The following is a 14,303-nucleotide window of genomic DNA, read 5'->3' as shown; positions in this document are numbered from 1 at the left end:
GAGGCATAGAGAAGGGCAACAGGATGATAAAAATATACGAAAAGGCTCCCATGCAAAGGAATAAGTAGGCCAGAACTCTGTCTGGAAAGGATATGATGGGAAAGGATGAGCATAAGGAACGGCTGTAGAATTCTGAGCAGATGGAGAAAATTCATATGGAACATATTGAATTGTTTCTTATCTATTTTAGTAAAATACTGAAGTGATTGTGAATGAATTTAGCATATGACATGGAAAGATTTGTCTTTATATATACATGTATTTTTATATATATATACCTATATATATGGTGTGTAGTTAATGTGTAGATCGGTTCTGGGGGTGCTAACATTGTATACAGGTTTCAAAAAAAAAAAAAAATCACCAAGTCAAAGAGGGTGGAATTGGTTCATCAAAGCTAATACTTAGGGACTTCCACACTAGGAAAAACCTGGCCATCCATTTAAGATACCTGACATAAAAATGTATTTGTGTTGACACAGAAAAGACATGTACGTACACACGTATCCCCTTGGGAAGATAAGAATTTCCTTCTGGGTGTCTGTCTTGTCACACAGAGTTAATAAGACTCCCAACATGGCTAATTCGTCTGCCTAAACATAAACGGGGTGAATCTAGGACAAATTTGCTAGCTGGAAGGAATTCTTTAATCTATCTATCTGTATTTAAGCAATAATTCTTTTTTTTTTTTAATAAAAAGTTCAGAGTACTTAGTACTGTATTCTTCCAGTGTGAAACACTTCCTTAATTATCAGGGGCTTCTTTAAATTGCATTCTGACTAAAACCCTAAACATCTTGTTGCTCTCTGAATTTTAACTGTATTGGGGAGTAATACTTGTTCAAAATTCAATTGTCTTTTTCTTCCGAAACAATTTTTCGGTTCTAAACAATTAGATCTTGTTTAAGGAGCCATTTCAAGCGTTCTTTGGGAGGCAACAGTGACTTAAAAAGACTGTTTACTTCAAAATAATAAAGTAATTTGTTTATAACTCATATTAGCCTCTTTTCCCCACTCTTTTCTTCTATTCAGTTAATACAGCATTTGCCTCATCTCTACATGTGCCTTCAACATCCCAGCACTGCAGTGAGACACATGGCTGCTCGTTGTGTAGGTGTTATGAGCAAAATAGCTACCATGGAAACAATGAATATCTTTCTAGAGAAGGTTCTACCGTGGTTGGGAGCAATAGATGACAACACCAAACAAGAAGGTGCAATTGAAGCACTTGCATGTATCCTTGCTTGAGTTTTTTTTTTGATAGATACATGTATTTTTATATATATATACCTATATATATGGTGTGTAGTTAATGTGTAGATCGGTTCTGGGGGTGCTAACATTGTATACAGGTTTCAAAAAAAAAAAAAAATCACCAAGTCAAAGAGGGTGGAATTGGTTCATCAAAGCTAATACTTAGGGACTTCCACACTAGGAAAAACCTGGCCATCCATTTAAGATACCTGACATAAAAATGTATTTGTGTTGACACAGAAAAGACATGTACGTACACACGTATCCCCTTGGGAAGATAAGAATTTCCTTCTGGGTGTCTGTCTTGTCACACAGAGTTAATAAGACTCCCAACATGGCTAATTCGTCTGCCTAAACATAAACGGGGTGAATCTAGGACAAATTTGCTAGCTGGAAGGAATTCTTTAATCTATCTATCTGTATTTAAGCAATAATTCTTTTTTTTTTTTAATAAAAAGTTCAGAGTACTTAGTACTGTATTCTTCCAGTGTGAAACACTTCCTTAATTATCAGGGGCTTCTTTAAATTGCATTCTGACTAAAACCCTAAACATCTTGTTGCTCTCTGAATTTTAACTGTATTGGGGAGTAATACTTGTTCAAAATTCAATTGTCTTTTTCTTCCGAAACAATTTTTCGGTTCTAAACAATTAGATCTTGTTTAAGGAGCCATTTCAAGCGTTCTTTGGGAGGCAACAGTGACTTAAAAAGACTGTTTACTTCAAAATAATAAAGTAATTTGTTTATAACTCATATTAGCCTCTTTTCCCCACTCTTTTCTTCTATTCAGTTAATACAGCATTTGCCTCATCTCTACATGTGCCTTCAACATCCCAGCACTGCAGTGAGACACATGGCTGCTCGTTGTGTAGGTGTTATGAGCAAAATAGCTACCATGGAAACAATGAATATCTTTCTAGAGAAGGTTCTACCGTGGTTGGGAGCAATAGATGACAACACCAAACAAGAAGGTGCAATTGAAGCACTTGCATGTATCCTTGCTTGAGTACTCAAAAATGCAGAAACCTCTTTGCAGTTGCATAATTTGGGGGAACAAAAATTGTTGCCTGAAAAAAATGGGAGGAGGAATGAAATAAAATGTTAAGCTATTTTTCTCCTGTAGATAAGAAACAGAAGAAACTTTCATTTCCATTGCCTTTATTTTATCTATCAAATGAAGTTTTGGTGGAGGTAATTCAGTTTCTCAAACCATGGAATTCACTGGGCTAAATGTAACTGGGTAGATCAGACATTCCCCCCCCGGCTTTGTTAGTAGAAGTCTTGTTCATCTGAATGTAATGTATTTATGACTCTTACATATTGAGTGTGAAATCTGCCAGGAATATATTGATGTCAGACAATCCTGAACTGGTAAAAACTATTTCCTTAATAACTGATCCAGGTGTAATGGAGCAGCTAGATGTTGGTATTGTTCCGTACATTGTTCTTCTAGTGGTTCCAGTTCTGGGTAGAATGAGTGATCAGACAGACAGTGTACGTTTTATGGCTACTCAGTGCTTTGCAACACTAATTAGACTAATGCCTCTTGAGGTAAGCTCAAGTTGTAAGTATACCGAGTATGTGAACTGCCCTGTATCTACTTTTTCACCAGCCACAAAGTCCAAGCTTCCGGCTTATTAAATGCTGAATAAGTAACTGTTGTTATAGATGTTGAGTCCATATCAGATAATTGAAGATGTGTCCTTTATAATGTAAAATGAGTAAAATTGGACCCTCTGTTAGTAATTTTCTAAATTAATGTTAAAGTAAAATTTTTCTTTATAAGAAACTCATTTTAACTGCATGTAATGCTGCTTTTGCTAGTTTGGGCTCAAAAGTCCTGGGAGTTTTATGTGTGCGCTCTCTAGGTATGTGTGGTGTTGTGTATGTGGTCAAGAGAAATGCCTAAAAAAGCAATACTGATTTAAAAGGAAAAAATGAAATAGCAGTAATAGAAATAGTGTGGAGATAAGTACAATTACTTATTCCTAGCTTTTAAAATCAAAAAGCCCCACCCTACAGCTTTGGGCAAAATATTATGTGTATTATGATCCAGTAGTGTTTAATTAGTACAGATTTGCTTCAGTTTTTCACTCCTCCTACAACTTGCACATCTCAGACACTTTCTAACCTTGTGCTTCAAGGACTACAAGGCTTCTAAGTAACTTATTTTCACCACCAGATGGTAATAGAAGACAGTTCAGAATTTGTCAATGTCAGTTTAATGGGTTTAGTATCTTTTATTATCTCAATTTTTAATTTAGCATAATAGAGCCTTAGAATCTGATAACTAGCAATCTGCCTTAAATGGAGCACTTTCTGTATGCTTACACTGAAATGTTGAAAAAGTTGAAAGTGAGAAAAGTAGAAATGAATTTGTCATGCTGCTGTTCATTCCAATGCCATTCGCACCTGTGCCCTTCATATGCATCTAAATACAACCTATGGAATACATGTAGCTTAGATTTCTTTTTTAAAGCTATTTTAGTAGAATTTAGTGAGCATCTCTTAAAAATGAAGAATACTTGTTTTATTAATTTGTATACATATGTATGATCAGTTCATGCTTCTTTTCCACAGTTACTCAAGATCTCCCTTAAGACTTCCCTTTCCAGTTAAGGAAGTTCAGTATCAGATACTGAACTATACTAAATATGCAAACTTAGAAATATGCAGACTTAGAGTGAAGTAGATTAATGAGAGAAAATACCAGTGTTGTTGTGGGACAGTCTTTTGAATGTTGGCAATTTTAAATGTTAGGCCAAACAAGGAATTTAAATTGATAAATGTAGAGGGGTTGGAGTCATCTCAGTGGAAAGAGTAGGGGGTAGATTGATGGGGACTAGCGAAATAGGTGTTTTATGGGGAAATGCTTTATTAAGGAATCCTTTTTTGAGACTGTAATAACTTTATCAAGTTTTCATAGACAAAGTTTTACACATGCTTTGTGTGAAAAAACTTATGGAGTGGTATTTTATGGGTACAGTTTTACTTTTTAAAATGGGAAGACTTTTTAGGGTAGTCTTGCAGATATTTCATAAGACAAAAATCTTAGTTTTCAGTAGTTATAGTGGTATCATTAAAACAAAAAAAAAAACTTTTCCACTCTTCCAATTTCATGTCCCTGAAGCATGACTTCTAGTTCTGTAACAAAACAAAGAGTCTATCTAGTCTTTTGTGTTTATTGCTGGCATTTTATATACTACCTAAAATGCATGACCTGAATTCAGCTGCTGGATAAGTAAAAGCGATAGAGGTCTGAATAAGCGTGGAGTTTCTAATCTGTATTTTTGTGTTGGTTTCTAATTGTGAGGAATTGGGAACAGTAGTAATAAATGAGTTGGGAGAACTTAGCTATGCTCAGTTTCCTGTATCTTTATTCTCAATTTCATTATTCATTCAACCATAAAAATGAAAATATGACTGAGAGAAGGATTATAAGGTAAATGGTTCAACTTAATCTGTCCTGTTTTATTGATAAGCAATCATGCTGCAAGTTGACAATATACTTGAATCAAATTAACTGGCATAGTAGTCACACTTCAGACATGTTCTTTTAAAAGGGAGGGTAGGAAGAGCAGTTGAACAAGTAGGCTGTTGTCTGTGTGTATGTATGTACTTAAATACCTTATTGGAGCACTTCTAACAGCTGAAATCTGAGTTAGTTTTCCCCCTTCCTTATTAACCACATACATGGTGGAATTACTTGATAGAGTTTTTCTTCTCAGCCAGGACCTCCCTAAGTGATTAGTAACTTTTGAAGTAAAGCTAACTAAAGATGGAGATGGCCCAGAAAACTGGGATGACAGGTGTGATGATGGAAAATATCAGTGCCTCTTTTGCTACTTTATATTATTAGCAAGCAAGAATGTCTGAGCATGTTTGGTCCCCAGATACAGCTTCTTTGGGCTTCTGGCCTGGTATGGGAAGTACCTAGGAAGCAAAGGTCTGCTGCTACAAACCTGGAGGGGTTTACATCTTTCTTTTTCCCAGTAGTTTCCAACTGCTTGAATTCAACCTATGGATTTCAGTATCACTTTAGATCTAATTCTGCTAATGTCTGTAGGAGAAAAATCCATCTAACTTTGGATGGTAGATTGTGGGTAAGGCAAAATGGGTGTCAAAGGATTCTCTAGCCAGCCAGATAAACTCTCTGATTAGAGGTAGAATAGCTCAGTCTCTGTAAAATCTTGCAGGCATGACCAGGATTTCCCCTCTTCTATGCAATTGTATCAAGCTTTTCAGTGTGTCCTTTGGGGCAGAGTTTGTCTTTTGCACCCTACAACCCTGGCTGAGTCGATCTGCAAGGAATCAAACAAGTATAGCACTGAGTTTGGATTTATACAATGGAGGAGACTGCAGATCTTTGCCATCTGTTTGTTTAAAATGTCTAAGCTAGTATGAGGTTTTATTATTGTCTGTGTGAGAATTAAGTACTGTAGCCCTTACATTACTGCTTTAAAAACATTATCCTAGGCTGGTATACCAGATCCACCAAACATGTCTGAAGAATTAATCCGAATGAAAGCTAAAGAACGCCACTTTCTGGAACAATTACTGGATGGAAAAAAACTGGAAAACTATAAAATTCCAGTACCAATCAAAGCAGAGCTCAGAAAATACCAGCAGGTAACAGCTTGTACTTTTATTTTAAAAGAACAATAAGTTCTAGTCTGATATGATTTTATGGAAGGGTAGGAGTTGTTAGGGTGCTGGGTTTTTTGGCTTTTTGTTTTGTTTTTAGCTGTGCTAAAACACAGTGTGTTTCTGTGTGTATCTTGGACTCTTGGGTAAGGAAGAACAAATTAAGTAATGCATGCCATGTATACTGTTTTTCTTTTAATGATATTTTTTTCTCCTGTCTGGATTCTGTCATTTTTCTCAGGGAATGGCCAATGGGCTGTGCCTTGCTTAGGCTGACTGTGGCAGCTCACCACTGCAAAACCAGGCCTCGCTGTACTATTTGGCCGCTTATGTTTCTCCCTTTATTCCCCTCTGAGTGAATGGGCTGTAGTGGATGCATTTATGGTGGGAAACAAGCTCGTAGTTTGACAGTGATGGATGATAGAACATAGAGATGTTTGAACTGAAGCTCAACTAGCCAAAAGCCAGTTTTTACTTCTGAGGCACTATTTTTTTCTGATTTCAGGATGGAGTGAACTGGCTGGCATTTCTCAATAAATACAAACTTCATGGAATTCTTTGTGATGATATGGGCTTAGGAAAAACTTTACAATCCATTTGCATTCTTGCAGGTGATCATTGCCTCAGGTAAGCTTAAAGACTTTAATGATAGGTTTTATCTATGGTAATGACTCTGTATGTAATGCTGGGCAACTGGCTGTTGGTGGCTCGGCTTGAGCAGGGGGGTTGGACCAGACGACCTCTAAAGGTCCCTTCCAACCTCAACTATTCTGTGAAAAACAATTTTTTCAAACTTGTTTTGATATTCCTAAAGGGCTCAGGAATATGCAAGAACAAAACTGGTGGACAGTGTTCCTCTTCCCTCCTTGGTGGTGTGCCCTCCTACGCTTACAGGACACTGGGTGGATGAAGTGGGCAAATTTTGCTCAAAAGAATATCTTAATCCTTTGCACTATACAGGACCTCCTACTGAGAGAGCAAGGTAATGCACTTTGCATTTATGACTTGGGTAGAGTAAAAAACCACCCACAGAATTTTGAAATTCACTTTACTACTGAAGCATAGTTTGTGGACATGGTAAAACTTGTGGTGGTACCTTTAAAGGCTGAAATTAATAACGTATGTAAGGAACACTTCAGTTATGATCTCCTTTTTTTTTTTTCTTAAGATTACAACACCAGGTGAAAAGACACAATCTCATAGTGGCTTCATATGATGTTGTGAGAAATGACATTGACTTCTTCAGGTAAGAATTGGTTCATGTTCTGAGGTTTTTAATAGCTTAGCATTTTAAATGCTACTTAAGTCTATGTTCTTCTTTTCTAGAAATATTAAGTTTAATTACTGCATTCTTGATGAAGGCCATGTAATAAAAAATGGAAAAACAAAGCTGTCAAAAGCAGTAAAACAGCTGACTGCCAATTACAGGATAATTCTTTCTGGGACACCAATCCAGGTAACTGCTTTTCTTTTTTCCTAAGGAGTTGGGGGAGTAGTAGAAAACAAGCAAAAGAGATCTACTTTGCAGTCCATTTTATTGTGCTTTTTATCAGAGTTGTCTTGTTCAAAGTATACATTGTAAAAAAGCCTTTCATTACTAAATGCTTGAAACTACATCTTTTTCCTTTCCCAGTATACCCATGTATAGGGGAATGGGTGCAGGATCTGCGGTACTAATGGGGCTCAAAAGTTGGCAACGAGATTTTCTCTACCACTTGTTCTTTAAGTAGCAGGCAGGGAAGGGGAGAGAGCATTTCCTTATGCCTCTAGTGAAATTAGCAAGAAACTCGACTCTGAGAACTCCAGATTTTGGGCTTTGCCCAAAATGACTTGTCTGTGGAGTATCTGTCTCATCCAGGACTAAGACCACTCCTGGGTTTTGTTGTCCAGAACAACTCAGGGCATGGCTTAAGACATCAGACACAGTAGAAAGTCCATTTATGTGTTAAAGTGCACGTACAGGTCTTCCTGTAACTTAAGGTTGATGAAAGAACCACCAAGTTCCAGGAGCTCAAAAGTATGTTGAAGTGTTATGTTTGTAGTGTTTTATAGGCAGTGTTAAATATGTATGGAAATGTTTCTGATAACTTGTAGCAATTCATTACTTTTGAAAATAATGTAACAAATGTTTCTTTTATGTTCAGAACAACGTCTTAGAGTTGTGGTCGTTGTTTGACTTCCTTATGCCAGGATTTTTGGGTACTGAACGCCAATTTGCAGCTCGATATGGCAAACCAATACTGGCAAGTAGAGATGCCCGAAGCTCCAGTCGAGAACAAGAGGCTGGTAGGGATCAAATGTTAAATCCTGGTTTTCCTGTTTTCTTCCTTTAAATGAGAACTGCTAACGAAAACAGAAAGTGCAGTCAGTTCCAACGTGAGATTGGGGGGGCTGAATGTTTTGAAAAATTTTTTTTTGCCGAAAATACTGCTTTCATTGCCTTCACTAGGGGTTCTTGCAATGGAAGCACTGCACCGCCAAGTTCTGCCATTCCTGCTAAGGAGAATGAAAGAGGATGTACTGCAAGATCTTCCACCCAAAATTATTCAAGATTATTACTGTATTCTCAGTCCTCTACAGGTATGCTTAAAAAGCGGCTGGAAGCTTTAGTTTTTTCAGCACAGTTAAGACCACAAAGGAACCACTTCTGTATTCCTGGGTCAATGTGTTATCAGCTCTGACACTCTCTGGGGACCACAGGACTAAAGCTTTTCTAGTACGTGTTTAAAAACTAATTTCAGACCAGTTGCAGTAGAGTATTTCTTTAGCTTAATTTCTGGTATTGTTCTACAAGAACAACATCTAGGCATCTGCAGGGGTTTTTTTTAAAGAATACTTCCCAAGCTGAAGGAAAATAAATTGCAAGAGATTCCACTGTTAATGTTGTGCTATGTATAAAATAGCTTTCTTGATTTATGAGAATTCAGAACTTTAACTCGGAACTTGTTCATCTTACTTCTGTTGGGGAAAACATACTCATTCTCTTGTCTGGGGCCTGGTCTACAGGTTCAGCTTTATGAAGATTTTGCCAAGTCTCGTGCCAAGTGTGATATTGATGAAACAGTTTCTTCAATTTCACTGAATGAAGAAACTGAAAAACCAAAGCTTAAAGCTACAGGTCATGTATTTCAGGTACAGATTTCTTCAGTAATTTTTACTACCTAGTTCATTTATTTCTTGTAACTGTACTTCTGGGTTTAATAAAAGATGAAAATCCAGATAGTTAACTTATACATTTGTGGCCATATGATCTAAGTAAAATATTTAGATTTTGGATCAGATTGCCTGGAATGTGATGTATAGCTATTATGCTTAAATTACATAATTACAGTTAAATTACATTAAACACCAGTTCAGCAGTTTTGTGGATCTTGGATACTACTGTCAGTTAAAAACTGATTACCAAAAGTGCAAAACCTCAAAACAAGAGGGAACTAATTTTGATCTCATCAGTTGTTACACTACAAAATTAAGCTTCTAAAACACAAACAAAAAAGTTTCCTTAAGGTTAGATCTGAATTTATGAAGGTTCATGGTCTTACAGAATTGCAGATTAAGTCTTGGCTACTTGGAAACAATAATTCTCAAAGGCTCTGCACAGCTCCCAAACTCTACTATCTCCCACACTCACGTGAAGGTGTGGGGAATGGTAGTCTTTGCATGGTTCCTGTTGCAGGAACCAAGATCGCTATGCTCTTAATGGTTACTGGATACAGTTTGAAATACAGGTTTCCTTAATATAAATGTGCAACTTTATTTTAATGAAAATATACCCTAAAGTCCAAATTGTGGAATGTGGCCCCTATACTTAAAATCAGTTTTGTTCATCCTTTTTCTGTAACTACATTGTTGCTAACCACTCCTTTGAACTTCATTTCCTAAATAATTAAAGGCACTGCAATACTTACGGAAGCTATGCAACCATCCAGCATTAGTGTTAACAACCCAACATCCAGAATATAAAAGAATTACAGAGCAACTTGCAGCTCATAATTCATCCCTTCGAGATATCCAACATGCACCTAAGCTGTCTGCTTTAAAACAAGTAAGTCAACTTGTATGTTGTGCCTTAAGTTTCCTAAATGTATGTCTCCTGATGATGTTACAATTTAGAAGGTTTTGCTTAAGACTTCATCAGTATGAAAACTGATCTTAAAACATTAGTTAAGTAGCAAATGAAATAGAGTACAAGGGGTTTTTAGGCATATGCTTTATTTTTCCGGCTAATTCAAGGGGGAGGGGGAAGCACAAGCTTGCTTCAAGGTGATGATGTTTACATAATTTTTGCTGCCTTGTCAAAAACCTTACTTTTATTCTGTTTCTTTCTCCTGTCCCTCTTGTTACAGAAAAACTCTTCTCCTATTTATTATACAGGAGACTATTAGCTTGATAAAGTTAGATTGCATTACCTAATTAAATTCTATTGTAAGTAAAGCAAAATGAAGAAAATGACTATTCTGTTGACTCCGTAGTTTGACAGCGAAGCCAAACTTTGCATTATGTCATTCAAGTGACTGCTACTTACAGACTTCCTTCTGTAGTTGTTTCTCTTATTTCTACTTTCAATAGTCCATCAATGTCAATATTTACATGAGATCTACTGTCATTTTGATGATGCACTTTAATGCTCTTTTACTTCAAGCTGCTGCTGGACTGTGGTTTGGGGAATGGTGGATCTTCAGAAAGCGGTACAGAAGCTGTTGTGGCCCAGCACAGAGTACTAATCTTCTGTCAACTTAAAAGCATGCTGGATATAGTGGAGCATGACCTTCTCAGACCTCAGTTACCTTCAGTTACTTATTTACGACTAGATGGCAGTATACCTGCTGGTCAGAGGCATTCCATTGTTTCACGGTAAGCATATCCCTTCATAACCAATATGAAGCCAACTGTAATGAACTGTATTATTTATATGGTACAGAATGGTTCTTTTGTCTGCCTCAAAGCAATTGAGGTTCATAAGTTCATTATTTAAATGAAATTTACCATGCTTAACTCTTTTTGTATGCAGGTTTAATAATGACCCATCTATAGATGTTCTTTTGCTCACCACTCATGTTGGTGGATTGGGACTTAACTTAACAGGGGCTGATACAGTAGTATTTGTGGAACATGACTGGAACCCAATGAGAGACCTGCAAGCCATGGATCGGGCACATCGCATTGGGCAGGTGAAAAACTCTTAATTTCTCATAGTCTTTTTCCCTTGCTGAACTTCTGTTTCTTCGAATTTGGAGAAGGTTGTAGCATATAATAAGAGTGATGTCTGGGGGTTTCCACTAAGCTTTCATTCATACTGCTTTCTTGCAAATATGCCAGATGTTGAAGTGTGTACTTTATTATCCTGTCCCCAACTTGGTATGCCTTCTCCTCTGTACTTGCTGAGCTGCTGAGGAGAGGGTTAGGGAAGAATCACCCCTCAGTGGAGGAAGAGATGCAACTGAGACAAGGAACTGAAGGGTTGTCCTTCTCTGATGCCTGGACAGGGAAAGAGCGACTGTTGTTAGTCTCCCTCTACAGCTGTAAAAAAAGCAGTGAATTCTTAACTTCCTGAGTACAGATGCAATTGCAGGTTATTACTATATGCTGGCATGGTCTCATTCTTTTCATATAACATCAGTCAGAGTTACCCTTCAGTAATTGTACTTGGTAACTCCAAGCCAAACTGCTTCCAGACTGTCCATGATGAATACTAAAAAGTTATGCTTTCTTGAATACCTAAGATGGTATTTTTTTAGCTGTGTGTGCTTTTTTTTTCCCTTTCAGAAACGTGTTGTTAATGTATATCGCCTGATAACCAGGGGAACTCTGGAGGAAAAGATCATGGGTCTTCAAAAGTTCAAAATGAATATTGCAAATACAGTGATCAGCCAAGAAAATGCAAGCCTACAGAGCATGGGAACAGAACAGCTTCTTGATCTGTTCACTCTTGACAAAGTAAAGAACTGTTTTTACAAATACCTACCAAAAATAGAGTAAACTTAGGGAAAAGTTTTGCTTTGAAATGTAAAATTTAATCAGACGAACACTTGAAGTTGGAATGATGAATAGTAGACAGCTCTCTGAAAAACAGGAGGAAGTGATATTTCCCCAAAAGAATCATCAGACTCGAAGAATTTAGTATACTCCTGAAAACATTCTGTATATTAATTTTTTTTTTTTCTTTTCTGAAGGATGGAAAAACTGAAAAAGCAGATACCTCTACCTCTTCTGGGAAAGCATCAATGAAATCAGTACTCGAAAACCTTGGAGAACTATGGGATCAAGAACAGTATGACACTGAATACAGTCTTGAAAACTTTATGCATTCATTAAAGTAACCATCATATATTCGTAATACAACTGCTGCTAGTTCACGTATTTTTCTGCTGATATTCAGCAAACTTCAAAGCATATATAGTGAACCTTTAGCTTAATGTGTAAATAGACTCCTTGAAAGAAGAATCTTCAAAAGACTGGCACTGAGTAGTGTCACCTGTTTCACTGGGGAGTTATTCTGTCTTAAACGTTTGCACTGTATAAAAAAACTTTAAATGTAAACATTGTGAGGTGGTTTGAATTTTACTTGCTGATATTCAGCAAACTTCAAAGCATATATAGTGAACCTTTAGCTTAATGTGTAAATAGACTCCTTGAAAGAAGAATCTTCAAAAGACTGGCACTGAGTAGTGTCACCTGTTTCACTGGGGAGTTATTCTGTCTTAAACGTTTGCACTGTATAAAAAAACTTTAAATGTAAACATTGTGAGGTGGTTTGAATTTTACTTGTTCTGAACGGCTGCAAATTCTTACTTAGTAGAAGAATAAAACAAAGCAAGTTTTTACATATGTTAACAAGTGTTACTTCTGTTTGAAGTTAAGTCCACCATTATTTCTTTCTGTATCTATAATAGTTTTGTACAGTTTTTTCAGTGAGTACTTCAGGTTGTTCAGTGTACATTTTTCTTTTAAACACAACTTGTTTTTATGGTGTATTAAAAACAATTTTCAACTTAAACTTTCATTCAGATCATTTCAGGATTTGTATCACCAGAGGCAAAGCCTAGGAGCCTTGAAAGTATTGAATAATTAAATGGCACTAGGTATGTGCACCACCTTTGTATATTGAGTATAAATATATTATGCTCTTCACTCTTTTGACACCATCTTGAGAGAACAGCTGACTTGAACTTTTTAATGTAATGAGCTATATTAAATACAGGTAATGGCCTATTTGAGGCCATGTTTGCATCCTATTAGCAGGGGTGTACTTTTTTAATTTATCTATAAGGCTAGAATATAGCCACTTTGAGAGATGCATGTATTCAGTATGATTCAATCCTATATATTTTTTTGTAACTAAAAGAGGAAATTAAATATACAGACAGACATTTTCCAGAAGTAGATTTTACACTGTCTAGGATTCTAAAATCCATGCTAAAGTGACTGTTTACTAAACTGATGCATGATTTAAAGCTTCTTAAAGGAATAGGGAGGGCTTTTTTTTCTTTAGGAGAAAATATACATAGAAATACCTACATTCAGTTTGAGGGAATTAAATAGTTGAAATTGTGTAACAAAGATAGTAAAGGACTTCAATAGCAGTGAGTGAGAATAATATGGCTGTATGTTATGCAGCTTTTTATAAAAGGGAGGCAGTAGTAAAAGTGTGTTTCTAGATGTGCATATGTACCAGTATATGCACTTTTTATAAATATTAAATTATAGATAAATTTCAGCAGTTGTCTGAATACACAGAATATATGTATAAATATAAAACCTAAGGTTTGTAGCTTGCTGTGTGCTTAAGCATCAGAGCTTAAAAACCACCAGAGACCTCAACTATGTAAAATAAGATTGGTTTAAAACAATATATATAAATCAAGACTGTTCTGCAGCATTGGAGATGAATTAATGTCACATTTCAGTAGTTATGAACTGCCATATTGTAACTAAATTAGCATTCCATGAAAATAAACAAAACTGGGAATATAAACTTGTATGTTGTGTATGTCCATGTTTAGGTGTTTTTTCTGTAGAAGACTTACCTAGTCAGCTACAGTAGGAAAAAAAAACACTAATGCTTTTGGAAATTACAGCTGGATTACTAGTATTACTAGATTTCTACCTTCATACATGGAATATTTCTGTTATGCTTTCAATTGATAATCCAAGTGGGGGGAGAGACAAGATGGGGCTTGGTGTTCTGTTTGCAGAGAAATTATAATGCTGGAATACTGGGTACTTTAAGATAACTTGGTGCAGTAATCTGGTGATAGTGCCCAGAAATAACAGGATACTTGAATAAAGAAACCTCTTATTTAGTCATAAAACACTGCATTTGTTTTTCTTCAAGAGTTTTATTAGTTGCAGTGGTAGGAAACTGGCTCCTGTTGGAAAAGAAATAAAACAGCAAAGGACTGCTTTA

General features: G+C 36.3%; 1 protein-coding gene across 1 annotated transcript in view; it reads left to right on the top strand.

The window, feature by feature from the left end:
- BTAF1 (B-TFIID TATA-box binding protein associated factor 1) overlaps window positions 1–13,868 on the top strand; it is a 48,213-nt gene extending 34,345 nt beyond the window's left edge. Inside the window, exons 24-39 of the mRNA XM_009278029.1 lie at window positions 1,032–1,233; window positions 2,655–2,803; window positions 5,729–5,881; window positions 6,402–6,523; window positions 6,711–6,878; window positions 7,065–7,142; window positions 7,223–7,352; window positions 8,041–8,182; window positions 8,346–8,476; window positions 8,903–9,028; window positions 9,789–9,941; window positions 10,539–10,750; window positions 10,908–11,067; window positions 11,663–11,833; window positions 12,070–12,445; window positions 12,646–13,868. Of these exons, the coding sequence (XP_009276304.1) occupies window positions 1,032–1,233; window positions 2,655–2,803; window positions 5,729–5,881; window positions 6,402–6,523; window positions 6,711–6,878; window positions 7,065–7,142; window positions 7,223–7,352; window positions 8,041–8,182; window positions 8,346–8,476; window positions 8,903–9,028; window positions 9,789–9,941; window positions 10,539–10,750; window positions 10,908–11,067; window positions 11,663–11,833; window positions 12,070–12,216 (2,244 nt within the window). The 3' untranslated portion in view covers window positions 12,217–12,445; window positions 12,646–13,868. The remainder of the gene's footprint in view (window positions 1–1,031; window positions 1,234–2,654; window positions 2,804–5,728; window positions 5,882–6,401; window positions 6,524–6,710; window positions 6,879–7,064; window positions 7,143–7,222; window positions 7,353–8,040; window positions 8,183–8,345; window positions 8,477–8,902; window positions 9,029–9,788; window positions 9,942–10,538; window positions 10,751–10,907; window positions 11,068–11,662; window positions 11,834–12,069; window positions 12,446–12,645) is intronic.
- The last annotated feature ends 435 nt before the right edge of the window (window positions 13,869–14,303 follow it).

Source organism: Aptenodytes forsteri, unplaced genomic scaffold (genome assembly GCF_000699145.1).
Source record: "Aptenodytes forsteri isolate BGI_AS27 unplaced genomic scaffold, ASM69914v1 Scaffold15, whole genome shotgun sequence".
NCBI classification, from domain to species: domain Eukaryota; kingdom Metazoa; phylum Chordata; class Aves; order Sphenisciformes; family Spheniscidae; genus Aptenodytes; species Aptenodytes forsteri.
Note: the sequence above shows the minus strand (reverse complement) of the source record. Positions and strands in the feature narration are given on the sequence as shown.